The 26,180-nt window shown below is 43.6% G+C and overlaps 1 protein-coding gene across 4 annotated transcripts in view; it reads left to right on the top strand.

Moving 5' to 3' along the window:
• The window catches only part of RGS12 (regulator of G protein signaling 12), a 173,154-nt gene that overhangs the window by 27,149 nt on the left and 119,825 nt on the right, over positions 1-26,180 (top strand). For all 4 annotated transcript variants that reach the window (XM_077815887.1, XM_077815889.1, XM_077815888.1 and 1 more), the window contains one exon: positions 24,040-24,156. In XM_077815887.1, coding sequence (XP_077672013.1) covers positions 24,040-24,156 — 117 coding nt within the window. The remainder of the gene's footprint in view (positions 1-24,039; positions 24,157-26,180) is intronic.

The raw sequence follows: 26,180 nt of genomic DNA, 5'->3' as shown, positions 1-26,180 counted from the left end.
AGCCAAAAGGCAGGTAGGAGAGCTCCAAACCAAAGGATTTTCTAATTTGTTCCAACTCTGACATGAGTGTTGATGGAGGAGGAAATTTGGTGGTTTCTGTTGAAACCATTATACATCAGTAATTTTTGTATTTGAACTAGAGTTTGGTATGTGCCATATAATTACAGTATTTTTATATTCTTTTTTCTCAGGCATCACCTCTTTGGAACTCTTTCCCTCTTCTTGTACAGCTTACTTTTTGTAATTTTAAATTCCATTTTGAAACATTTCCATCCTCCTCTTAATGTTGCTGCTTGTGATTGTAAGAGGAGGTGCTATCATAACATACCAAGATCATCACCTGTTGTTTAAGGACAGGAGTACTCGTGGCATCTTCGAGACTAATAAATGTATTAGAGCATAAGCTTTTGTGGGCTACAGCCCACTTCATCGGATGCATAGAATGGAACATATAGTAAGAAGATTATATATATATATATATACAGATAAGGTGGAAGTTGCCATACAAACTGTGAGAGGCTAATTAGTTAAGATGAGCTATTAGCAGCAGGAGAAAAAAGCTTTTGTAGTGATTATCAAGATGGCCCATTTAGACAGTTGACAGGAAGGTGTGAGGATACTTAACTTAGGGAAATAGATTCAATGTGTGTAATGACCCAGCCACTCCCAGTCTCTGTTCAAACCCAAGTTAATGGTATCTAGCCTCTCCATTTACTGCAACCTCTCCCCCTGCAACACTGATGCTACACCATTCCCAGATAAACTCCCTCCCTAGTGCTCTCATAAAGACAGCCTTTTCTATACTGATACAGGCTATCACAAACTGCGACTGTACTCATCCTTCTTCAGTTATTTTGCTTTTTAACAAAAATAAATGTAACAAGAGAACCTATTCACAATGACAAATAAACATGTTTAAATAATAAGAATTCTCATGAAGCTATGTTCGGAGGAAAATTATGATTATATTTCAGGCGGTGGTTATTTTCAGATAGGTACGTATTCACCTATTCATAGATACTAAGGTCAGAAGGGACCATTATGATCATCTAGTCTGACCTCCTGCACAACGCAGGCCACAGAATCTCACCCACCCACTCCTGAGAAAAACTTCACCTATGTCTGAGCTATTGAAGTCCTCAAATCATGGTTTAAAGACTTCAAGGAGCAGAGAATCCTCCAGCAAGTGACCTGTGCCCTATGCTACAGAGGAAGGCGAAAAACCTCCAGGGCCTCTTCCAATTTGCCCTGGAGGAAAATTCCTTCCCGACCCCAAATATGGCAATCAGCTAAACCCTGAGCATATGGGCAAGATTCACCAGGCAGATACTACAGAAAATTCTTTCCTGGGTAACTCAGATCCCACCCCATCTAACATCCCATCACAGGCCATTGGGCCTATTTACCATGAATATTTAAAGATCAATTAATTGCCAAAATCATGTTATCCCATCATACCATCTCCTCCATAAACTTACCGAGTTTAATCTTAAAGCCAGATAGATCTTTTGCCCCCACTGCTTCCCTTGGAAGGCTATTTCAAAACTTCACTCCTCTGATGGTTAGAAACCTTCATCTAATTTCAAGTCTAAACTTTCTGGTGGCCAGTTTATATCCATTTGTTCTTGTGTCCACATTGGTACTGAGCTTAAATAATTCCTCTCCCTCTCTAGTATTTATCCCTCTGATATATTTATAGAGAGCAATCATATCTCCCCTCAACCTTCTTTTAGTTAGGCTAAACAAGCCAAGCTCCTTGAGTTTCCTTTCATCAGACAAGTTTTCCATTCCTCGGATCATCTTAGTAGCCCTTCTCTGTACCTGTTCCAGTTTGAATTCATCCTTCTTAAACATGGGATACCAGAACTGCACACAGTATTCCAGGTGAGGTCTCACCACTGCCTTGTATAATGGTACTAAAACCTCCTTATCCCTACTGGAAATACCTCTCCTGATGCATCCCAAGACTGCATTAGCTTTTTTCACAGCCATATCACATTGGTGTCTCATAGTCATCCTATGATCAACCAATACTCTAAGGTCCTTCTCCTTCTCCGTTACTTCTAATTGATGTGTCCCCAGCTTATAACTAAAATTCTTGTTATTAATCCCTAAATGCGTAACCTTACACTTCTCACTATTAAATTTCATGCTATTACTATTACTCCAGTTTACAAGGTCATACAGATCCTCCTGTATGATATCCCGGTCCTTCTCTAAATTGGCAATACCTCCCAGCTTTGTATCATCCACAAACTTTACTGGCACACTCCCACTTTTTGTGCCGAGGTCAGTAATAAAAAGTTTAAATAGGATTGGTCCCAAAACTGATCCTTGAGGAACTCCACTGGTAACCTCCCTCCAGCCTGACAGTTCACCTTTCAGTAGGACCCGTTGTAGTCTCCCCTTTAACCAATTCCTTATCCACCCTTCAATGTTCATATTGATCCCCATCTTTTCCAATTTAACTAATAATTCCCCATGTGGCACCGTATCAAACGCCTTACTGAAATCTAGGTAAATTAGATCCACTGCGTTTCCTTTGTCTAAAAAATCTGTTACTTTCTCAAAGAAGGAGATCAGGTTGGTTTGGCACGATCTACCTTTTGTAAAATCATGTTGTATTTTGTCCCATTTACCATTGACTTCAATGTCCTTAACTACCTCCTCCTTCAGAATTTTTTCCAAGACCTTGCATACTACAGATGTCAAACTAACAGGCCTGTAGTTACCTGGATCACCTTTTTTCCCTTTCTTAAAAATAGGATCTGTGTTAGCAATTCTCCAATCATATGGTACAACTCCTGAGTTTACAGATTCATTAAAAATTCTTGCTAATGGGCTTGCAATTTCGGGTGCCAATTCCTTTAATATTCTTGGATGAAGATTATCTGGGCCCCCCCCGATTTAGTCCCATTAAACTGTTTGAGTGTCACTTCTACCTCAGATGTGGTAATATCTACCTCCATATCCTCATTCCCATTTGTCATGCTACCATTATCCCTAAGATCCTCTTTAGCCTTATTAAAGACTGAGGCAAAGTATTTGTTTAGATATTGGACCATGCCTAGATTATCCTTGACCTCTACTCCATCCTCAGTGTTTAGCGGTCCCACTTGTTTCTTTGTTTTCTTCTTATTTATATGGCTATAGAACCTTTTACTATTGGTTTTAATTCCCTTTGCAAGGTCCAACTCTACTTGACTTTTAGTCTGTCTCACTTTATCCCTACGTGTTCTGATCTCAATAAGGTAGCTTTCCTTGGTGATCCCTCCCATCTTCCACTCCCTGTATGCTTTCTGCTTTTTCTTAATCACCTCTCTGAGATGCTTGCTCAACCAGCTTGGTCTACAACTCCTGCCTATGAATTTTTTCCTCTTTCTTGGGATGCAGGCTTCCGATAGCTTCTGCAGCTTTGATTTAAAGTAATCCCAGGCCTCCTCTACCTTTAGATCCATAAGTTCTTCAGTCCAATCCACTTCCCTAACTAATTTCCTTAATTTTTGAAAGTCAGCCCTTTTGAAATCAAAAACCCCAGTTGCAGATTTATTTTTGTTAATCCTTCCGTTGAGTTTGAACTGAATTAGCTCATGATCACTTGAACCAAGATTATCCCCTACAACCATTTCTTTTATGAGGTCTTCACTACTCACCAAAACCAAATCTAAAATGGCAAGCCCTTTAGTCGGTTCAGCAACTTGTCTCCATTTTGGATTGGTAAAAGATGTTTTCAGCAATTGCTAAGGCGCTGCAGGTTAAAACTGAATTGCATGGATTCTGCTGCACGCTTGTTTTTGAGCAGGATAGAAGAGGTATACATGCTGTTAGTCATAGATAGGTGTTGGTGAATATGACAGGTGGAGATGCTATGGAGAAGGGAGGAGGGAACATATCTAAAATTCTAGAAATTCAGTTATCTACATTGGTGACATTTGCACTTGAACAAAATTAATTTTGCTCACCTTTTTGTTTTGAGTAGAATTTTCTAGATTTGTAAATAAGTGTGTATCCATAAAGTGAGAGAGAAGTATGGTGGGGAAATATGGGGGAGGATATGGGAGCTCGAGAGCATGCTGCAGGAGGGTAACCAGCTTGGTTTGCTACCAGAGTCCAAACCCGTCTGACCCCCGAGGTCTGAGCTTGGGTGGCTATCCTGTGCCCCACCTATGCTGCAGCATCTACACTGCTATTTTTTTGTTTGCTAGCTTGAGCAGAACTAGTGTGTGTATCTGTCTAACCTCGCTGGGAGGCATGCTCCCAGCAGCAGTGTAGACCTATCCATAGTGGCTATAATTGACCTGGATATGGTTCTAATGATTTCGCGCCCCTCCCCCCCCCCACACTTCATCCCCCTTAAGCTCTGTTCTCAAACAAAACTGTGTGTCACTAGTTACATTCTTCAGAAGGTAAGATGGATTCTCATTAATATTACTCCTTGATCTATTGGTGGAGATTGCTACCAGTAGAAAGCCAGACTTGCACTCTTTCTGAATTGATCGTGGCACATCCGTATTTCACTCAGTTTCCGCTGGCCAAAGAAGAGAGTTTGAGCTAATAACAGAATGTTTTAATGATTGATTGTGGAGGCCCTTTCTGTGTTGTGCTGGTTTGCTTTGATTTTACAGCTGCATATTTATTCTGGATTTTTTTAGTTTGTAAGTATAGAAAGTGAACAGGAAATTGGATATTATAACAGGGAATGTGTTCTATCACTCTCCTCCTCATGCCTGTTGTCCCCTTTCTTCTCTGACTCTACGGCATAAAAATATTAAGGGATGTCTTGTGTCATACCTCTCCCTTGATACTTAGTCCTGGAAGTACAAATGCCTAGTGTTGCACACCATGGATATATCTTTTGCTGTAGCACCTGACTTTCTCTAGCCAGCTGAATCTCATACATCTGGCTAGACTTTACCTTAGGTTTGTTTTTGTGGATGGTGAGTTGCTAAAAACACATCCTTTCTAGTAGGATTTTCACAACAGTCACTTTCTAAATTAATCAAGGTGGGTGAGGTAATATCTTTTACTGGATTAACTTTTGTTGGTGGGAGAGTCAAGCTTTTGAGTTTACACAGAAAGCTTGTCTTTACCACCAACAGAAGCTGGTCCAATAAAATTATATTTTTCATCCCCCCCTTGTCTCTCTCTAATATCATGGAACCAACATGGCTACAACACTGCATACTTCTGTTGTGTATTTGAATTAAATAATGATTTGAGATTGTAAGTAACAGGTTTAAATGGAATTATTTAATTAAAGTTTAGTACAGCACTGTGCAGAATAGAGAAAGAATAGATACATTACCATCATTGTTGTAAGGTAAAGAGCTGGGCTGCAGGGGTATGTTGACACTGCAATGTAAGCCAGGGTTAGTGGGACTCAAGTCAGCTGACCCTGGGTTAGAGAACCCAGGTCTTGAGCATGTACACTAATTGTTAATCCTAAATTAGGAATTTTCTAACCAAGTCTCGAACTTGGGGCTATGGCATCCACACTGCAGTGTGCAAACCTGAATCAAACTAACCTTATCCTGGACTCCCTAGCGTCCACACAAGATGTGGCTGTTCTAGCCCTTTGACCGAGGCGCGCTGTGGGAATACTTAACTGTCCATCCTGAACATTACAGGAAATTTGAACAGCCCACTAAAACGTCTTGCCAAGGCATCATTTTGCTCAGTGCATTCCCAGCTACCAGAGCCAGCAACATGGAGAAGGCACTTTTTGAAAAACTGCTCTTGCTTGTGCTTTGACTCCTGTTTCAGGAAATGGGCAGAGCTTCTATGAGGTGCTGGTAGACATTTTGGTGGGTGTTTTCTGACCCACCAAAGGCACCTGACAGCTTGTGATGGAATAGGAGGCGGCAGCAGAAGAGGAGTATCCAGGCTTGGCAAACTTGAACTAACTGACTGCTTCTCAGTACATTCAGTACAGTTTCTGATGCCCTCTGTGTGGACTGGTGCTTCTGGAGCAGGGCCGCAAGCACAGACTGGTGGAATTACATAGTCATGCAGACCTGGGATGACCAGCAGTGGGTCCAGAACTTTAGCATGAAGAAAGCTACATTTCTGGAGCATTGGCAGCAGCATAAAGACACATGCATGAGGCCACCCTGTTGGTCCAGAAGTGGATTGTTATAGCTTTCTGGAAGCTGACTACTCCAGACTGCTGCAGGTCCATTGCAAGCCAGTTTGGTGTTGGAAAGCTGACTGTAATTAACGTGGTCAATGAGATATTCCTGAAGTCACTTTGAAAGAATGGGGTTTCCAAACTGCGCTGAGGCAATTGATGGGACTCATGTGCCCATAGTTTGCCCTCCTCGAGCACATAAACTTCAAAGGGTACTACTCCATTATTATACAGACCCTCATGGACTAGAGAGGGCAATTTATGAACATTAACATGGGTTACAGTGGAAAAGTTCATGATACCAAGGTTTTCCACTGATCAGGAGTCTACATTCATGGACAGGCGGGGACACTATTCCCACCAAATGACATTGTCATAAATGATTGAAATCCAGTTCAAGTTGTTTACAGACCCATTTGGATGCCAGTGTCATCAGTGGTGTCTTCTTTATTGTGGCTTGCTGTGTTCTTCACAATCATTGTGAAGCCAGAGGTGAACCATTTCCCCTTGAATGGACCTATTACAATGAAGGGCCCCTAAATCAGTACATTCAGCCAGAAGTATATCTACCAACGCTGAAGCTGAATCCACCCAGGCAACAGAAGTCAGGGCTGCTTTGTGCTCCCACATTATGGACCTACATGGCCCAGTGGAAGAGGGGGAGTTACTACCATTATAAATGTGCTTGTGGGGTTGGGGGATGATGGTATGGGGGCTCATTGAATGTGGAGTGTTCGAGGAGGGGTGTGGAATTTTAGTGCCATGTGATGTACTTATGAATGACATGACCACTTGTGAAAGGGGGGAAAGGGCAATACATAGCATGGAATGATGTAAAGAAGTGATAGAAATATGAATTGCTATAGATAACTATATTGATATATATCCTTTGCATACTAATTCCTGATCATGTTTAATTTTATTTTTTTGAAAACACATCATATGATGTGAAGCAGAGAGAGAAATACAGTTGCTTGATGAAACAAAAAGCTTAGAAAAGTACAACATTCTTCCATTCCAAGGCAGTTGCCATTACCACACCAAAACACAAATAACAACAGAACCTTACAGGAAGAAAAAGAAAATAACAACCACGTACAAGATAGAAACTGTGGCATGTCTCTTGACCACCTGTTTCCCTTCTTTCCCCATTTGCCATGCAAGTGGTGCTGTGGGAGGGAGATGGAGGCATCCACAGAGAAGGGGGTCAATATGGAAGGCTGCAAGGGAAAGGTTGCCCTGCCCTGCAACTCAGGGCTTGATAGCATGAGTCACCCAGCCATGGAGTCTTCCGAGTTGCTTCTGGGTTGCAGCACAGGGTAGCGCACAGGGGCTCAGGCTGTTGTGTGGGTGATGTAACAGGAGCTGCTATTCTTGCAGTCATTAGTGATATGAGCCACTCAAACAGCTCTTTCTGCTAAGCTATGTCCTCCTCCCTTAGCCACCATTCCCGTTCCAGGAGCTGTGAGGCAAGTGCCTGCCTCTGTGCTGACACCCTGTCCTCAAGCTGTGCAGCCAGCCTCTGTCTTTGCTCTTGTCTTGTGGTATGCCTTTCCTCTAGCCGTAAGTTCCTGTGTCTTTGGTACCAGACCTGCTTGTTGGCCCTCTCCAGAACTTTAACCATAAGTTTATCATGGAAATGCTTCCTCTTGAAATGATCTATGAAGGAATGTTGGCCCAGGCTTCTGTTGTAGTGTGGGCGAGCTGTGGAGGTACTGCAGCCAATAGAGGTCAAGGGGCCCTGAAAGGACAAGGCACAGAGGATTATTGTTTCAAATAGCTCACTGCAGGAACACAGAAAAATTCCTTGTGGAATTTCAAGGACATAAAATGATACTTTAACAAACTGAACTTCACTATATTGTGAGAAGGACACTTAGGAACACAGAAGCTCCGTGGACACAGACTGATTAATCGCAGCAAAGAATTGCAGGCACAATTAAGTTAAAGTAAGTTAAAAATGCAACGCTGCTTTTTTAATTTTAGAAAATTACAAAACTACTTGGTTTGGGTATTTTTGGTTGGTGGGAAGGTGGGGGAGTCTGCCATCTGTGGTCGTTCTAGGATTTCAGACCTTCCACACTTTGGAGGACATAGCTTTTTTTGTGGTGCCCGACTAGCAAAGGCAGATGTTTTTCCAAGTTGCTGGTTGAAAACCTGTAAGTTTATGCAACGGAAGTATTTAAACGTGTAGTGACTGAGCAGCACATCTATGAGTGGTCTGAGCTGGTCAGCTACCGAGGTGGCCCTGAAAAATATTCCTTTCCCCAGAATGTGACTACCTATCTGGAGTTCCTGCTTCAGGAAAAGTTTGCAGCTATCAACACACAGGATTGGATCAGAATTCATGAGGGAATCAACAGGATGCTGTGTTAGCTTCCACATGGACTGTTATGGCTGCATGCAAACACATACAAGTCCACAGCCTTTCTCCTCCCCATTCCCCAGTACATTTCTGGACAAAATTTCAAACTGCAATCATATTTGGGACAAATGATTTTGTTACCTTCATGGACTACCTCTAACTGAAATAGACTAGATTTGTGAATGGAACATTTCCCCAAACACACACATTCACAGACACACAATTCTCTGTTTCTTCTTCAAGTAGTGTCCCTTTGAGTGCTCCACTGTAGGTGTGTCTGTGTCCCTCTGCTTCTGATCAGAGAACTTTGGTAGCAGTGTCCATTGGGCCTGCACATGTGCTGTTTCTCCTCATGCTACACCATGAGGCTAGGCAGAGTGCATGGGCTAACCCTCCTCAGTTCCTTCTCAACCTCCCTGGCTAGAAACGGAGCCATTAGGAGTCTGTTAAGGCTGTTGTTCTTCTGTTTTCATTTCGCAGTTAGTGTCCCCAATTCTAGTTGTAGTTCTAGTTGTTATTCTTCCATTCATTTTTTTCCTACCCTTTTCCCCACCTTTTTTTGCCCCTGGGGGACCCTTCCCCTTAGCAGGGTATGCCCAGCTCCCTGGGTTTCAAGAAGTGCCACACATGCAGCGAGGCAATCCTGGTCATGAATAAGCACTCTCAGTGCATCTGCTACCTCGGTGAGGGTCACATACAGCAAAAGTGTACCCTCTGCCAGTAGCTCTGTCCAAGATCCTTCAAAGACAGAGAGCTCCACCAGAAGATTCTCTTCGTGGAGGCAGTTCTCCGACCTCAATCTCCTGACAGATGTGAGTCTTCCCCACAACTTTCAATTTCTAAGGGAAGTGGGTTGAATTAGCAGGCTGGGGATTCCTCACATAAGTCCTCTAAGAAGAGGGCAGGAAGACCGCTAAGTGATCCTCAGGATAGTTGCAAGCGATCTCTATCTCACTCCATATCCTTGGCACTACTGGGGCAGAGATCACAGTCTGGCACCCATGTATGACAACTGTTGGCTACTAGTACTGTTGACAAGTCCACAGACAGTATGGGCATGGGCAATGTCTCTTCAGTACCGAGAGATAAGAACAAGCCCAAGAAGACACTCCCGGTATGCGAGTCTACCTTGGTACTGTCAGTGGCGGCTCACAAGGCTCTGCAGAGACTGGTACAGACAGGGTCTCCATTTCCCCTGGAACCACCACTGGGATGTTCAGTACTGGTAGAATTCCACCATACCCCAGAGATGTCTGTGCACGGGATGCACCTGAGTCCTTGCCTATCGGTATTGACAGCACGGCATCGAGCCTTTACCAGGTACAGGGATATCCCTTTAGCTAAGCCATGCTCCTCCACTGTCTAGTGAGGGTTCGGACAGTGAGCCAGAGGCAGCAGTCTCACAGTACTCCTCCCAGGCTCCATACAAGACCCACTACCAGCAAGGTCTGAGACAGTACCCCCAAATGGCTTCACCATCACCACAATCTTGGTATGGCCACCCATGGGCATCCCAACCAGATCCTATACCACAATGGCTGTATTGGGACCCTTGGGCGGCACACTGACAGCCTGCATTATGGGCTCCTAGCCTTGCCTGAGAACCCTCCAGGCATACTCCATTGGTGACAGCATCTAAGACCTCTGAACCATCTCAGGAGATGGAGGAGGACATAACACCAAAGACCACATCCTCCTTCCTGGAGGAAGCAGTCATGCCTCCCCCACCATCTCTGGTAGATGACTTCCACCTTTTCTGGGAGCTGGCAAAGAGCATGGTGGTCACCCTCTACATAGTACTAGAGGCAGTAAAGGATATGCACCATCAGCTCCTGGATATCCGCCACTCTTCCTCCTCATCAAAGATTACCCTCCCAATCAATGAGGCCATTTTAGACCTGGCCAAAACAGTGGCAAATCCTGGCATCGGTGGCACCAACTTGCAAGCGGGCAGATAAAAAATATTATGTCCCTGCAAATGAATCAGAGTTCCTTTTTTCCCACCCAACACCCAGTTCCATTCTGGTGGATGCAATCAATTCCCACGGATGGCAACACCAGTCCAGGGCTACACCCTATGGCAGAGACTGGAAGTGCCTTGATCTCTTTGGCAGGAAGGCATATTCGTCGGCCACCTTACAGTTTCATATTGCCGATTAGCTCACGGCCAAATATGACTACACAAATTACAACAAACTCAATTATTTTATTGACGAACTGCCGGAGGTGCTTTGGGAATCCTTCAAGACCGTCATACAGAAGGGGCAATTAGTAGCAAAAATATCAAGGGCCGATTATAGCGATGCCACCGACATGGTACCTAGGTCCATCTCCATGGTGATGGTGATGTGACGGGTGTTATAGCTCCATTTGTTGGGATTCCTGAAAGAGGTGCAGTCCACGGTGGAATATCTTCCTTTTTAGTACACAAAGCTCTTCGCTGAAAAGACTGATGCCTCCCTATATACTCTAAAGGATTCCAGGGCTACCCTTTGGTGACTGGGAATCTATAGACTGGGGTAAAAGAGATGTTTTAGTCCCCAGTCTCAGTTCAGACCTTACGTGGCTCAATATCAACCTCAGCACCATTATGAACTGCAAATTGAGAAAGGGAAGTTCCTGAAGCGCAAACTGTCTGGTCTGCAAACCTCGTCCCAATCCACTGCTGTAAATGCCACTTTTGACAGGCAGGTTGAGGCGCTGTGAGACCACTCTCCACAACTGCAATCAACCATGGTTGTATACCCATTTGGCCACCGATTCACAGTGTTCCGCCATGCCTGGGAACGCATAATGTCGGACCAATGGGTTATAGAGATTGTCTGTCTGATCCGGGCACCCCATCCATTTGACCTCCATACCCCCTCTGATATACCCTTCCTCATCCTTCAGGGACCCTTCTCATAAGAGTTCACTACAACAGGAGATAGATCATCTTCTCCAGTTAGGAGCCATAGAACTACTATCTCAGCATCTACAAGGTAAGGGGTTCTACTGTCGTTACTTCCTAATACCTAAAATAAAGGGAGGTTAGAGACCCATATTGGACCTCATAGCTCTGAACAATTTTTCAAGGCTCAGAAGTTCAAGATGGTCACCTCATTGGCGATCATTCCAACACTGGAACAGGGAGACTGTTTTTCGGCCCTTAACATCCAGGATGCCTACTTTCACATCTCGATCTTACTTGCTCGCAGGCAATTTCTCAGGTTCACTCTGGGAAACTACCATTACTAATACAGAGTCCTCCCCTTCGGACTATCATTGGTCCCAAGAGTATTTTCCAAACTTCTCTCAGTGGTAGCTGTTAACTTACGTTCACAAGGGATAAGGATTTACCCATATCTGGACAACTGTCTCCTCAGAGCCTGATCTCTCCAAGAAGCCCACAAAGCCATCAACACTATGATAGACTTGTACTTGTTACAGAACTGGGTTTACAGATCAACACCCAGAAGTCAACCCTCACTCCAGTGCAATGCCTGGCATTCCTAGGGGTTGACCTAGATGCCATAGAGGCCAAAGCCCTCCTACTTCAACACAGGTTTCTCTTCTTTGTTTTGCTCATAGATACTGTTCAATACAGTCCACAGATACCAGCCAGACTTTGCCTTGAACTCTTGGGGCACGTGTCAACAGGCATGGTGGTGATACCACACACTAGACTCCACATGCGATACCTCCAACTATGGTTCTGTTTGGTTTAGAGAACAGACACAGGCTGGACAAACCCCTGTTACTACCCACCAGGATCAAAAACTCCTTTAACTGGTGGAAGGTCCCAGCCAATGTGTGCAAAGGGATCCCCTTCTCGCACACATCACCATCATTGCTCCTTACCACCAATGCATCACTCATTGGGCGGGGTTTGCATTTAAATGGTCTCATGACGCAAGGCAAATGGTTGCCTACAGAGATGTCTCTCCACATTGGTCTCCTTGAACTGAGAGCAGTCAGGAACACCTGCATCCATTTCTTCCTGCTGATCGCAGAATCTCACATACAAAGATCCTAATGGACAACATATCCTGCATGTACTACATCAACTGGCAAGGGGGGGGGCAGTCTCCCTCTCTATGCGCAGAGGCAATGAGATTATGGAACTGATGCATCTCCCACAATGTAACTCTGTCCACGGCTTACCTCCTGGTAAAATAGACCTCGACAACTGACCATCTCAGTCTCAAATTCTCACATGATCACGAGTGGGAGATACACCTATCAGTACTCCATGACTTATTCACATGATAGGGAATGCTGTCCACAGACCTGTTTGCCACCTACCAGAACAAGAAATGTCCACACTACTGCTCCAGGGTGGGGATGGGGCAGCACTCTCTGGGCAATACCCTTCTACTCCCGTTGGACAAAGACTTTCTTTACACCTTTCCTGTGTTTTCTCTACTACTGAAGATCCTGCTAAAAATAAAAAGGGATGCAGCTAACATCATGCTGATTGCTCCTAGTTGGCCAAGACAGACCTGGTACTCTTACCTAGCACAGCTCGCGATGTGCATGCCGATCTCTCTCCCAACCTTTCTGCACCTCCTCTCACAGGACAAAGGGCATATCCTGCATCCCAATTTAGGGATTCTCTGCCTCAAAGCATGGTTCCTGCTTGGCTCCAACACCTAGAGAGCTCCTGCTCAAGGGAGATACCAGGGTTTGTATTGTACAGTAGAAAGTCCTACACACGACAAACTTACCTGCAGAAGTGGTCCAGGTTTCAGATTTGGTGCATGTCCCAACAAATCTCCCCAACATCTGTGACTCTTCCACACATCCTAGATTATGCTCTGATCCGTATAAAGTCAGGATTATCCATAAACTCTCTTACGGTCCATCTAGCAGCTATTACAGCCTTTCACCAACTTCTAGAGGGATATTCAGTGCTGTCACACCCAACCACTAAAAAGTTCCTTAAGGGTATAATAAAGCTTTTCCGTCAACCTTGACTTTCTACCCCATGTGGGATCTAAACCTGGTACTGAAAGGGCTGACTAGGCCGCCCTTCAAACCTGTAGCCACCTGTTCACTTACATACCTATCAGTGAAAACGGCATTCCTGATAGCAATTACCTTGAAGAATAGAAGAGAAAGCAGTTCTGATGGCGCATCCCCCATACACAGTATTTTTTCCAGACAAGGTTACACTCAGACCATATCCAAAATTCATCCCGAAGGTAACCTCCCCGTTTCACATGAATCAGATTGATTCACCTTGCAATCTTCTACTTCAAGCCTCACCAAGACAATAGGGAGGCTATACTACATCCTAGATGTTAGGAGAGCCCTGTCCTTCTACCTTGATAGGACAAATGCCTTTGGAAAGTCCTCTAGCCTTTTCCTCTCTCTATGGCGGAAAGATCCACGGGCTCAGCAATATCTGCCCAAAGACTCTCTAAGTGGGTCTCGAATTGTATCCGACAGTCCTATCAAATTTGTAACATGACCCCTCCGGAGTCGATCCATACACACTCCACAAGATTGATCTCCTCATCTCTTGCCACCTTCAAGAATGTCCCTGTCTCAGAGATCTGTAGAGCGGCGACATGGGCGTCAGACCGCACTTTCTCAGAACACTACCTGATCGCTGGGGACTCTGCCTCTGATGCCATCTTTGGCTACACAGTACTTTCATCTGTAACTGATCCAACTCTGAAGTCCCAGCCCTCCAGAAGGGGTACTGCTTGGGGGTCACATACAGTGGAGCACCCACAGGGTCACAAATTGAAGAAGTTGTTACCTTGTGCAGTAATGATGGTTCTTCGAGATGATGTGTGGCCCTATGGGTGCTCTGCAACCCTCCCTCCTCCCCTCTACTTCAGAGTTCTTGTCTATGACTCTGCAGTAGAGAAGGAACTGAGGAGGGTTAGCTCGTGTGCATTGACTAGCCTCATGGCACAGCACGAGGAGAGACCGCAGATGTCAGGGCCCAACAGACACTGCTACCGAAGTTCTCCGATCAGCAGCGCAGGGATGAATACACACCTACGGTGGAGCATCCATAGGGGCACACATCTTGAAGAACCATAGTTACTGCACAAGGTGAGTAACTTCTTCTTTCAGTAACTTAAGTCTCAATAGACCATAGAATGGTTACAGAATGGCATACATACAGGCATGGCAATGTAAGGCTATTATTTTTAAGAAACAGGAATGGTCCTAGCAAAACAAATCTCTGGTTTTTCTGTAAACTATACACTTAAAAGATATTCTTTACTGTTTACATGTCCTGCTTACCTTTTTGAGCTCCATGTGGTGGTGTTGAGGGGAACTATGCTGCTGGCATACACTCCGCCATTAACAAATACACACTGCTAACTGGGGCTTCTCATAACTTTTGCACTGGTTCCTGGAGCAGAAATTCCTTCTATTACTGTGTTGTTAAACGTTAAAATGGAACCCAAAACTTAGTGGACTTAAGATCAGTTTCTATCTTGTCTGCGTCTGCTGCAGGCTCCGCAGTGGGCTGTCCTTTGCGGGTGCATCAGCTCTTCCTAGTATGGACCCAGAATGTGCTGCTCCTGCTCCAAAACCTGCTCTGGAACCAGTTTCAGCAACAGAGTGACTTCAGTGTCCCCATTCAGTGACTGCTGTTTTCTCCCATTAGTCCCCATGCTGGATTCTGGAGCCAGCAGGGCACCATCCTGGCTGACTAGGTCATTGTGCATCAGGGTTGGCTCCGCGCTGGGCACAGTGCCCAGCACCCAGTCAAACGCCTCATAATACGGGCATGATGTTGGCAAGTTTCCTGGGGTGCGGTTCTGGTCTCTAGTTTTCTGGTACTTACTCTTGAGCTACTTAATCTGCTCCTTGTACTGGTCACTGGTTTGGTAAATTTGCAAAGCTACCAGCTTCTTCACTGTTTGTTAGTATGTATGGTCATTCCTAGTACTCTTACTAAAGTCCACAGTTTTCCTGGCTTTGCACCAGAGATTCACCAATTCCTGTGACCTTGAAGCAGTTTGATTCACAAAAGAGATGTTCTGTTCAGTCTGCATTGCAAACACAGAATGCTCTCTGGTATTTGCAACTCAGTGGTCAGAAAGATTAACATTGACTCACTGAGCTGCTGCAGTACGCCAAGGGTGGTGGCTTCTCTTTTCAATAGAGGAGATTCAAGATCCTTGGAATAGAGAGGACAAAGGACGTTGGTCCGTGGGATTGTGGGATACTTTTTGGAGGACTCCCAGGACCTGAGTCAAGCAAGGCTATGTCTACACTACAAAACAATAGGGCTTGAACCCTGGATCAAGGCCTCACCTGGTCTCAGATCCTGCAACCCCACAGGGTACTGGGACTCTGGGTCGAAGCCCTGAGTTAGCATGATTTATGCGTGGATAAAACTGGCGGATAGGCTTGAGCTTGAGTCTGAGCTTGGGCTTACACTGGAGTGTAGATGTACCCTGTGTTTTTCTTATCTGTTACTGGTGGGATGCCACAGTTTGCACTCCCTCACCTAATTTTTAAAATCCTCTGTCTTTTTATAGGGTCTGAGACAAAAACTTGTTTTTGGAGGGAAAAATACTTTTTCATGATTAATTTTACTATGTGTCTTGTCTTGACGTTTTCATTTTACTTAATTTCTTATGGATTTTTTACGTTACATGAGTGATAAGATAAGGGGAGGTCTAATCCGGACATTATTACTTTTTCATTTCTTATGGAACTCATCTGTACTAGCAATTTTTTTATAGAAAAATCTGCTATAACAATATCACCCAGTTTTGTTTATACTTTTGTGTACACTTTTAGTAGTTTGAGGGTTTTTTCTGCAGGACACCTGGATTCTTAAAGATATGTAAATGCTGAGGATAACTAGATGCAGCTCAACACTCAATCATATGAAATTCCTAAATACAGGTCACTTACAGGTTAAAAACCAATTAGAATTCAAACACACACTTTGGTAATGCTATAAAGATTTTGGAAGAATAGTTCATATTTAAATTAATATGCAAGAAAAAAAGAAACTAAAAGGGTTAATATTTATTAACAGGTATTAGACTTCCTAAGTTGTCAGAGGAATTTTCTAGTTTCTCTACCATTCTAGGGTTAGGCTTCAGGAATTTCGACTTTCCTTTTCAGCCTCTGATCAAATATCTATCTACTGTCCTGATTTTGGTTTATTGATCCAGAGATTATATGTTTCAGGTAGGGAACATATCTTATACCACTATTTAATAAATTGTAATAGACTTCATTGGCACTCTGAATCGTGCATATATGCTAGATTGACTCTCTCTTTTTTGGTACAAAGTATTTTTTAGCCAGATGGCAGTATGCTGCTTTGAAAAATTCATCTTCATCCTTACAAATTTTTCTGCAGTAGTTCATAGTACAGTAAAAGCTGTTTTATCCGACATGTTGGGAGAATGGGGGGTAGAAAATGCTGGTTAACTAAGAGGGAGTTTGGGTGCAGGAGGGGGCTCAGGGCAGCGGCTTGGGGTACTGGATCTGGGGGCTGCTCCCCTCAGGTGGCTCCCTGCAAGCGGTGACCTCTCCTGGCTGCTCCTAAGGGGAGGCATGGCAAACAGCTCTGTGCGCTGCCTCCTTCCACTGGCACTGCCCCCGCAGCTCCCATTGGCTAATTGGAGCTGTGTTGCTAGCGAGGTGGGGGCAGTGCATGGAACTGCCTGCCACATCTCCGCCTAGGAGCAGCCAGGACAGGTTGCTGCTTGTGGGGAGCCACCCGAGGTAAGCGGCCCCTGGATCCTGCACCCTCTCCCATGCCTCAAACCCCCTCTCGCACCCAAACTCCCTCTGAGTGCCCACACTCCACACTCCCTCCCAAGCTCCAGTCCACTTTTGGCCCTGTGCCAGCTGGACTATAAACCAGAATTTCAATGAAGATCAGAAATGGATTTGATAGCTGCTTTCAACTACCTGAAAGGGGGTTCCAAAGAGGATGGCTCTAGACTGTTCTCAATGGTAGCAGATGACAGAACGAGGAGTAATGGTCTCAAGTTGCAGTGGGGGAGGTTTAGATTGGATATTAGGAAAAACTTTTTCACTAAGAGGGTGGTGAAACACTGGAATGCGTTGCCTAGGGAGGTGGTGGAATCTCCTTCCTTGGAAGTTTTTAAGGTCAGGCTTGACAAAGCCCTGGCTGGGATGATTTAACTGGGAATTGGTCCTGCTTCAAGCAGGGGGTTGGACTAGATGACCTTCAGGGGTCCCTTCCAACCCTGATATTCTATGAAATGCTGGTTTACAGAGCTTTCCCATTGAAGTGCCGGTTAAAACTGCTTTTACTGTATATAATAAGGGTAATGAGTACTATTTAAATTTTCCCTAATAGTTCCTCTAATTACTGACTGACTACATGCATGTTAAAACCTTTCAGTTACTAGTAGAAAACATCAGAGACACAGCCTCTGAAATCTTCTTTTACGTCAGTGGTGCCCAAACTTTTCCCGTCACACCCCTGTTTACCAGTAATGGAATCTGTCCAACCCCCCTCCCCCATTACTGCACAATTGGCTCAGCAGAGGAGCTTGGGCTGAAGGCAGAGCTAGGGGCTGAACTGAGGATGGGGGTGGAGCTGAGGCTAGAGGCAGGGCTGGCCTGCGGGTGGAGAGGGACTGAGGGCAGAGCTGGCCTGGGGGCGGAGTGGAGCTGCGGCTGGGGCCAGAGGTGGGCTGGGGCGGAGTGGAGCTGGGGCCAGAGGTGGGCTGGGGCGGAGTGGAGCTGGGGCCAGAGCTGTGGCTGGGGGCAGAGCGGAGCTGCAGCTGGCGGCGGAGTGGGGCTCAGTGGTCCTCCCATCTCGCCCCCCGTGGGGGCTGGCCTTGGCCCTGATGTGTCCCCCCTACAGTTTGGGGAACACTGCTTTACGCAAATAAATGCTGTGACTTCCTACAGCTGAGCTGATTTTCAGATTCTAATTGTAATAGCTATTTTCTGTTCAAGCCATAGTGCTTTTTCCTCAGTAGATTCTCAGTAAAAGTCTTTGGCTGTAGTTAACTGGAGATACCTGTTCCTGTAAGATTTTTTTTTTTTTTTTTTTTTGTGCATGAGATAAATAGACTTCCAACATATTTCCTCTTCCAGAGACCAGGCCCATTTGTACAGACAAAATCTCTGGAAAGAGAAGGCAGAGGAAGGGAGACTTCAACAATCACTTGGAAATTTAAATATTTTGCAGAGAGATTCAAGTAGTAGTCTTTTTTTTTTTAGCAGTGTCTAGTTCTGTTCATCTCCCATAGGTATCTCTAACTCGGCTCTTCAATGCAAGATAGAGACCATTGGTTTAGGGAACATTTTTTCTTTAAGTGCCGCTTCAAAACACTTAGGCCTTGTCCAAATTGGCCAGGCAAGTGGTTAACTTTAACTGGTTTCCACCTTTTTATCAGCAGTTCTCTAGCATTACTTTATTGTTGGTATAGATGGGCCATATTTCTCACTTTCTTTATTGGGGTCATATTTCTCATTTGCTTTATTATGCTACGGCTGGATTCTAACCAAGTACTCAATATTTATTTTTGTACAAGTGTCAGAAAACCTTACATCAAATTTTGACTGGGTGCTAATTTCCTATTCTGTTTTGTACTCTTACATGATTCTAAGTGTGGTTTTTTCATCCTCCCTTTCATTCTGTGTCTCTGTATTTACAGACCCTATATAACCCAAGAGGCTTTTAGTTTTAAACTCAGGCATCAACATTTGCTGAATAACCAAATCTAGTGATTCTGAAGATTGCAGATCAATTTCATTTTCCCTCAGAATGCAATTGGAGTTACCTTAAAGCAGGCCTCCTCCTGTTCCCCAAATTTAGACGTAATTAGTTTCTAAAATCTTTTGCATTATATTTTATCCGCACATGATAACCACTCAGAGTAGCACACAGGGATTGCCACCATTTAAACCTATATTGGGCAATTATTTCTATGTTCTCTTTGGGCTGCACTGGGAAACAAAGTGAAGATGTCATGTTCTCCGTTGTTCCAGATGTGTTTGCCCAGTTTTGATATTTTGTTTTCTTTCTCATCATCCTTCTGTTATGAAAGATGGATACCTGCTGGGAAAACTTTTGTTTTTGATGATACTACAGAGGAGCAGTGAGGAGCATGCATTGAAGTATACTTTAATACTTTCTCGGTTGGCTTCAGTATGCCATTTGCCCTCAAAGTACTGATGTTACTGTTGTTGCCAGCCTTTGGAGTTCCTCCTGCCTTTCATTCCTCATTTGTGTTTTTTCTCACTAAATGAAAGATTTAATAAATGCAAAGGTGGGTACTTCCATAGTTAAAAAGTGGTGAAACTTTCTGAAACTTACATGCAAGTAACTTGGATCCTTACGTACAAGGAACATCGAGTGTCACTGGTAATAACTCTCGAGGTGCCACACTATTGTTTTGACTATCTATAATTAATATTGGTGCATTCTGCTGAATTTGCTGTGGAGTCTGCTGCAGAGTATTGCTTCAGATCTAAGCTTTCATTTTGCAGGGGCAAATGTTATTTTAGATCTTAGGATTGCAAAGAGCCTTAAAATATAAACCATGTGTGAACCAATGCAATAATACCTGCCTGGATCTGCAGATCACTTGCACATTATCTCAGGGATATGAAATGCCCTGTTTAGCTCAGTGGGTGTTAACCTTGAAACCTAAGGATGGCAACTTAGAATGTCAGCATACTAAACTGATGATGATTTTGTAGCTTAAATATCCAGCTGATGTGCTTGTTCCAGTCTGAAATTGTTCCTGGCTGTCAAAAACCTCAAGAGTCTACTTTTTCAGCTTCTCCCTGGCAGCTTCTATGGTGTAGTTATTCATTGTCAGTACACTGAAAATTGAAAATATAGGGCATCATTTGTTTTCATAGTGAGTTAAGAACCTCCTTATTTAAAGCTTTCCTGAAATGGCCCAGAAACAAGAAGGGCTTTCTCCAGACTTTGGGTCCAGCTTCCTGCAAAGTACACTGGGCCTTGGCAATACGTCTTACAATAAAGAAGACTTCCAAATGGAGTCTCTAGTAAATATACACCAATGAGAATTGCAAAGTCACCAATGAGAGTCATATTGTTAAAGAATAGCATTGAATACATGTGGGTAAATAAACAGATATTCATTTTCTTCCGAGAAGATGTCAAAAATATGTCATCTTATAGAACAGTGATATAACTTCATAGTGTTCTGGTTTTTTCCCTACTTTGTACAATCAGCTGTGAACATCTAATTATAAGAATGGAATTATTTTTGCTTAATGTAAATTTCAAATATAGCAAAACAAAACACTTAGGGGGGAAATAAAGCAGAAATATTTTAGAGTTGGGAACGGTGACTCTCATAAAGGCAGAAAAGAAAAAAAACGTGAAGGAAAAGTAATAGCTGCCATTTAAAAACCATGTAGTCACTAATAAATATTCTTGAGACATAAGGTAGGTATGGTAATATCTTTTATTGGAGCAACTTCTCTTGGTGAGAGAGTCCAGGTTTCGAGTCACAGCTCTTCTTCAGGTCTGGGAAATGTTGCACAGAAAAATTATAAAAGAGAAAAAGACCCTTTTACTTCTTGGTGAACACTTTTCACAAAGCGATTACTCTATATCTGACTTCTCAGTCATCATCCTCAAAGGAAAACTGCACAGTGCCTTCAAAAAACAAGCCTAAGAGCTTAAGTTCATAACTTTGCTAGACCCTAAAAATCATGGACGGAACAGAGACACTGGAGTTATGGCTTTTTACAATGGTCTATAACCCATTAAACCAACCCTCTCTGCTTCTTTTTTTGTGTGCTTCCCCCCCTGTGACTGGAGAGGTATTATCTGGCTATTTCACCTGAAATGGTCCCTCTGAATATGTTTACTTATGCTAAACATTCTTTTCACCTTTGTATTTAGTTGTGACACTCTGAGTACATTTCCCAGACCTGAAGAAGAACTCTGTGTAAGCTTGAAAGCATGTATCTCTCTCCAAGAGAAATTGGGCCAATAAAATGGTCTCCCCAGGTTTCTCTAATATCCTGGGACCAACAAAGCCATGACAACATAGACTACAATACATATTCTTGTCAACTTGTATCCTTCCTCACCACAGCAGATGAAATAAGGGATAGTTAAGTATTATATAATTAAAAGGAACATTTTAAGACAACATAAATTGGGAGTGGTTAATGTGCCTCTTCAATGTTGCGTGGAGGGCTGGTGCAGTACCTTTGGACTGGCAAACTGGGCTGGTGGTCCCAATCTTTAAGGAAGGATACCAGAGGGTGTGTTCCAACTATAGGGGGATCACACTCCTCAGTCTCCTCGGCAAAGCCTATGCCAGGGTGCTTGAGAGGAGGTTACGCCCATTAGTTGAACCTTGGATTCAGGAGGAACAATGTGGATTCTGTCCTGGCCATGGAACAACTGACCAGCTCTTTGCTTTCTCGCAGATACTCAAGGGATCGTGGGAGTTTGCTAATCCAGTCTACCTTTGTTTTATAGACCTGGAGAAGTCATATGACTACATTCCCTTTGAAGTCTTATGGGAAGTGCTGCCGGGAGTATAAGGTGCTGGTGCCGCTTTTGCGTGCTATCCGGTCCCTCTATTCTCGGAATGAGAGTTGTATTCATATTCTTGGCATTAAGTTGAGTTCATTCAAGGTGAGTGATGGATTTCGCCAAAGGTGTGTCTTGTCCCCACGCCTGTTCATAATTTTCATGGCCAGGATAGCAAGGTGCAGCCGAGCTGTGGAGTGCATCCGGTACGAGGACTCGGAGGTAGCATCTCTGCTGTTTGCAGATGATGATGTCCTTCTTGCTTCTTCAGACTGTGATCTCTGATGCACACTTGAATGTTGAACTGCTGAGTGTGAAGAATGCTGGGATGAGAATCAGCACCTCCAAAACAGAGGTCATGGGCCCTCTCCTGGAATAAAGTGGACTGCTCTCTCTAGGTGCAGGGGGAGCTGCTACATTTAGTGGAAGAGTTCAAATATCTAGGGGTCTTGTTCGTGAGTGATGGCAAGTGGGAGCGTGTGATCAACTGGCGGATTGGTGCAGCGGCGGCAGTGATGCGGCCGCTGTACTGATCCGTGGTGGTGAAGCGGGAGCTGAGTTCTTGGACAAAGCTCTCCATTTACAGGTCGCTTTACATCCCGATCCTCACCTGTGGTCATTAACTTTGGGCAATGACTGAAAGGATGAGATCGCAGGTACAAGCGCAGAAATGAAGTTTCTTTGTAGGGTGACTGGGCTTACTCTCTGAGACAGGGTGAGGAGCTCGACTATTTGGGATGGCCTTGGAGTAGAGCCACTACTCCTCCGGATCAAGAGAAGTTGGTTGAGGTGGTTTGGGCACCTGTTAAGGATGCCCCTGGGAGGCTTCCATTGGAACTTTGCCAGGCATGTCGCACTGGGTGGAGGCCCCAAGGCCGACCCAGGATGTACTGGAGGGATTATATCTCCTGGCTGGCCTGGGAATAGTGAGGAATCCCCCAGGAGGAGCTGGAACATATTGCGGCGGAAAAGGAGGTCTGGTTCTCTCTATTCTCCATGTCGCCACCGCGACCCTCACTGGGAAAAACGGCATAAAGGAAGAAGGTGATGATAAATTGGGGGAAGTTTCAGATTCATGGAGCAACAAAAATAGTGACTCTCCAGCTGTGGATTGTGTGGAGAGAGAGAAGGAAATGAGAGAAGAGGCCCTCACTAAAGAGGAACTGAATTTGATGGAACATCTCCATAGAGACATTTGAAATCCAGAAAACCGTTTTGATTTTCTTTGGAGGTGGATTATGATGCCATTTATGGTTGAGGAGAGGCGATATAACTCTATTCTCCAAAGCTAAAGAGTAGTCAATGACTTCATTTTAGACCTCATGCAAGAAAGTGGGAATTTATTGATGTTAGGCCATAAAAAGGGAATGTCAGTCATCAAAGTGGGGACACAAGATAGTTTTACTCTCAATTTGATGTCAGTTCTGTTTGTCTGGATGTAATATGATAACTTGAGTGCTGCATCCGATCAGTTCCAAAATTTCAGGGAATGTTCCAGCTGTATTTAAAGCATACAGAAAGAGTGCATCAAAGATTGGGTGAGATGGATTCTAGTATTGTTGTAGCATCATATGGAGGAAATGTGAGCAAGCATTTTATAGTCATTACAACATAGGGGTAGGTCTCTCTTATGTTCAGATATGGGCACCCATGTTGCTGCTAATTACACATACAATTTACTTTATGCAGATGAGTAGTCCCACTGATTACTCATGTTCATAAAGTCATTCGTGTCTAAATGTTTGCAGGACTGGGGCCTTGGCTGGAAAAGTTACCTCATTAACTTAAGTAAGTCACTTGGGTAGAGAATTTCAGAGACACAAACAGGAGACAGGTGCCTAACACCCATTCAAAATGGGAACCTAACTCACTTTTATTACTTTTATTGAAGATCTCCCTCCTTGGTGTTCAATATGCTTGTCAACACAATTGTAAAACTGGATAAAAGACGGACATCTCTAGAAATCAGATGTTGTCTCTGAGGAGGAGTTTTATGTAAATAAAGTACTAAAATAAAATACAAGTATAAGTAACCCTATATTTTCTATTGTGTTTTAGGGTGCCAAATTTGGACATCCAGTTGGATTAGCCCTGGCTCCCCAACGTTCCTCTGTTCGGAGATCATTTGGAAGATCTAAGCGATTTAGCATTACTCGTTCACTGGATGATCTTGAGGTAACTAAGCTTTACATAAAACATTACATTATACTAAACTTTTAAATGATTCCTGGGGAGTGATATTTTAGTAATTTTGCCAATGATACAGGATCTGTGGAAGCAACAAATATAGTGCTGACAGCTGCCTAACTACTATGGAACAGATGCTCAATCAGCAAGGGGAGCTAGAGGGAGAGGAGGTTGAAGGAGGCTTCATTCCTTCCTCTCTTATAGTGCTGTCTCCCCAAAGGCTGCTCCATGGTGGGGTGAGGGGAGAGAAAGATAGGACGCCAACTAATCTGCCTGTCTCTTCCAATTTGGAAGTAAGAAAGGTACTTCAGAGGTGGGAGAAAAAAGACCGAGATGCAGAGCCCTTGGCATGGGGGGAGGAAGGAATGGGAAGGAACACAAAGCCCCTGGCATGAAGGGAAGAATGGGGGATCCTGGTTTGGGGGCAAGGGAATTGGGAGAGCACATGGTTCCCCAGCATGGGTGCAGGAAGGAGGAGGAATTGGGGCACATGAAGCCCCAGGCATGGGTGGGGAATTGAGGGTGTGCAAATGGAGCCTTGAGCATGGGGGTGAGAAAAAAGGGGAATCAGGAAATGGAGGGATGCAATGAGTGCTCAGCCTACAGAAGCCATGAACTGTGTGACCCTATAGTCCAATTATTCATTACTTTATTTCTCTCTCCCCAAATATCTCAAATATTTTGAAGAAAGAAAAAAGCAAATATTCCTTATTGAGAACATATCTATATCCCAGTCTGAAGTTTTAAAAGAATGTGATTTTTTTTTAACCATATACTCAGAAGTTTAAAATGGTAGGCTGTCCTTTAAACATCAAAGCAAAATAATCAGAGTGGAGACCCAGTGTGAGAAATATTAGCTCAGGCAGTAATTTGAAAAATGTCATAAGTGAATGAATGGAAAAAAAAAGTGTTTGGAATGGACCTGTCCAGTTCTAAATATAGTAGCATTACTGCAGCACTATAATTCAGTATTATAATCACCAAACAACCATTGTTTCTAATAAAGTAGAACAGAATATAGTCTTTAGTACTGATGAGCAGGATAAGTTGTATTCCATGTAGTTTCTTGTACGTGGGTATTTTGAATGTAGCTCAGTCAGTTTAATCAACTGAGTTTTTGTTAGCCCATTCTGTAGGCGTATGAGTTTGTTCCAGTGTGTTTGAGTAACATTTCCTCTCTCAGGCCATTATGCACTGGTGCTATGTACCAATTGTCTGCCTGGTTTCCTTCCCCAAATGTGGTCGTATGATTCCTTTCGGATTCCCTGTTGTTAAAGGAGCGATTTAAATGTAAAATATTGTATGTTTACTGTTATAATTAATTTGAAAATATTCTGCCTCTTCCTTTAAAACAAAAAGTCATTCAGAGATTTAAACATGAATAAACAATATTCTTATGAGGTCAGAACTGTGTAATATCATAGGTGCCTGCTTACTTGCAGAAATCAGTTTATGCATTGACAGAAGTGGTAAATTTTTATATTCCAACTTTGACTTGTAGAATTTACCCCTTAGATGATATCTTTACTGGCAGATATTTTAAACAAGATTACTATAAACTTGCAGAGAGGGGAAAAAGAGGTAGGGAGGGAGCCAAGTAAATGCACAATAATTCCAAGACTATGTAGTGTTACAGAAAATGATGTATAAAGTACCAAACATATGGCTATAGTCCAAACCTTTTTTGACGATTCTGGGTCCTGGGAGTTGCAGTCATTCACAAAGGGCAGAATATAGTCCATTGTCTCCTTACAAATCAGAGACAAATTCTGTCGAAGCATTATGTATAGTAATTGCTAGCAATATTTTAGCAGTCAGGTCTTCACAAAAAGACACCTAGAAATTTGATTTTTAATGGGATAACAAGAAAGGGGGCTGGTTGTGTCTGCCTGTACAGAGGGGGTCCTCAAAATAGCCAAGGCCTTGTGGCAGACCTCCTCCTCCATCCCTCCCACCTCAGAACGGACTGAGAGAAAAGTTATTTGTGCTGGCCGAAGGTTTTGAATACCTTC

Source organism: Eretmochelys imbricata, chromosome 4, assembly GCF_965152235.1.
Source record: "Eretmochelys imbricata isolate rEreImb1 chromosome 4, rEreImb1.hap1, whole genome shotgun sequence".
Lineage (NCBI taxonomy): Eukaryota > Metazoa > Chordata > Testudines > Cheloniidae > Eretmochelys > Eretmochelys imbricata.
Note: the sequence above shows the minus strand (reverse complement) of the source record. Positions and strands in the feature narration are given on the sequence as shown.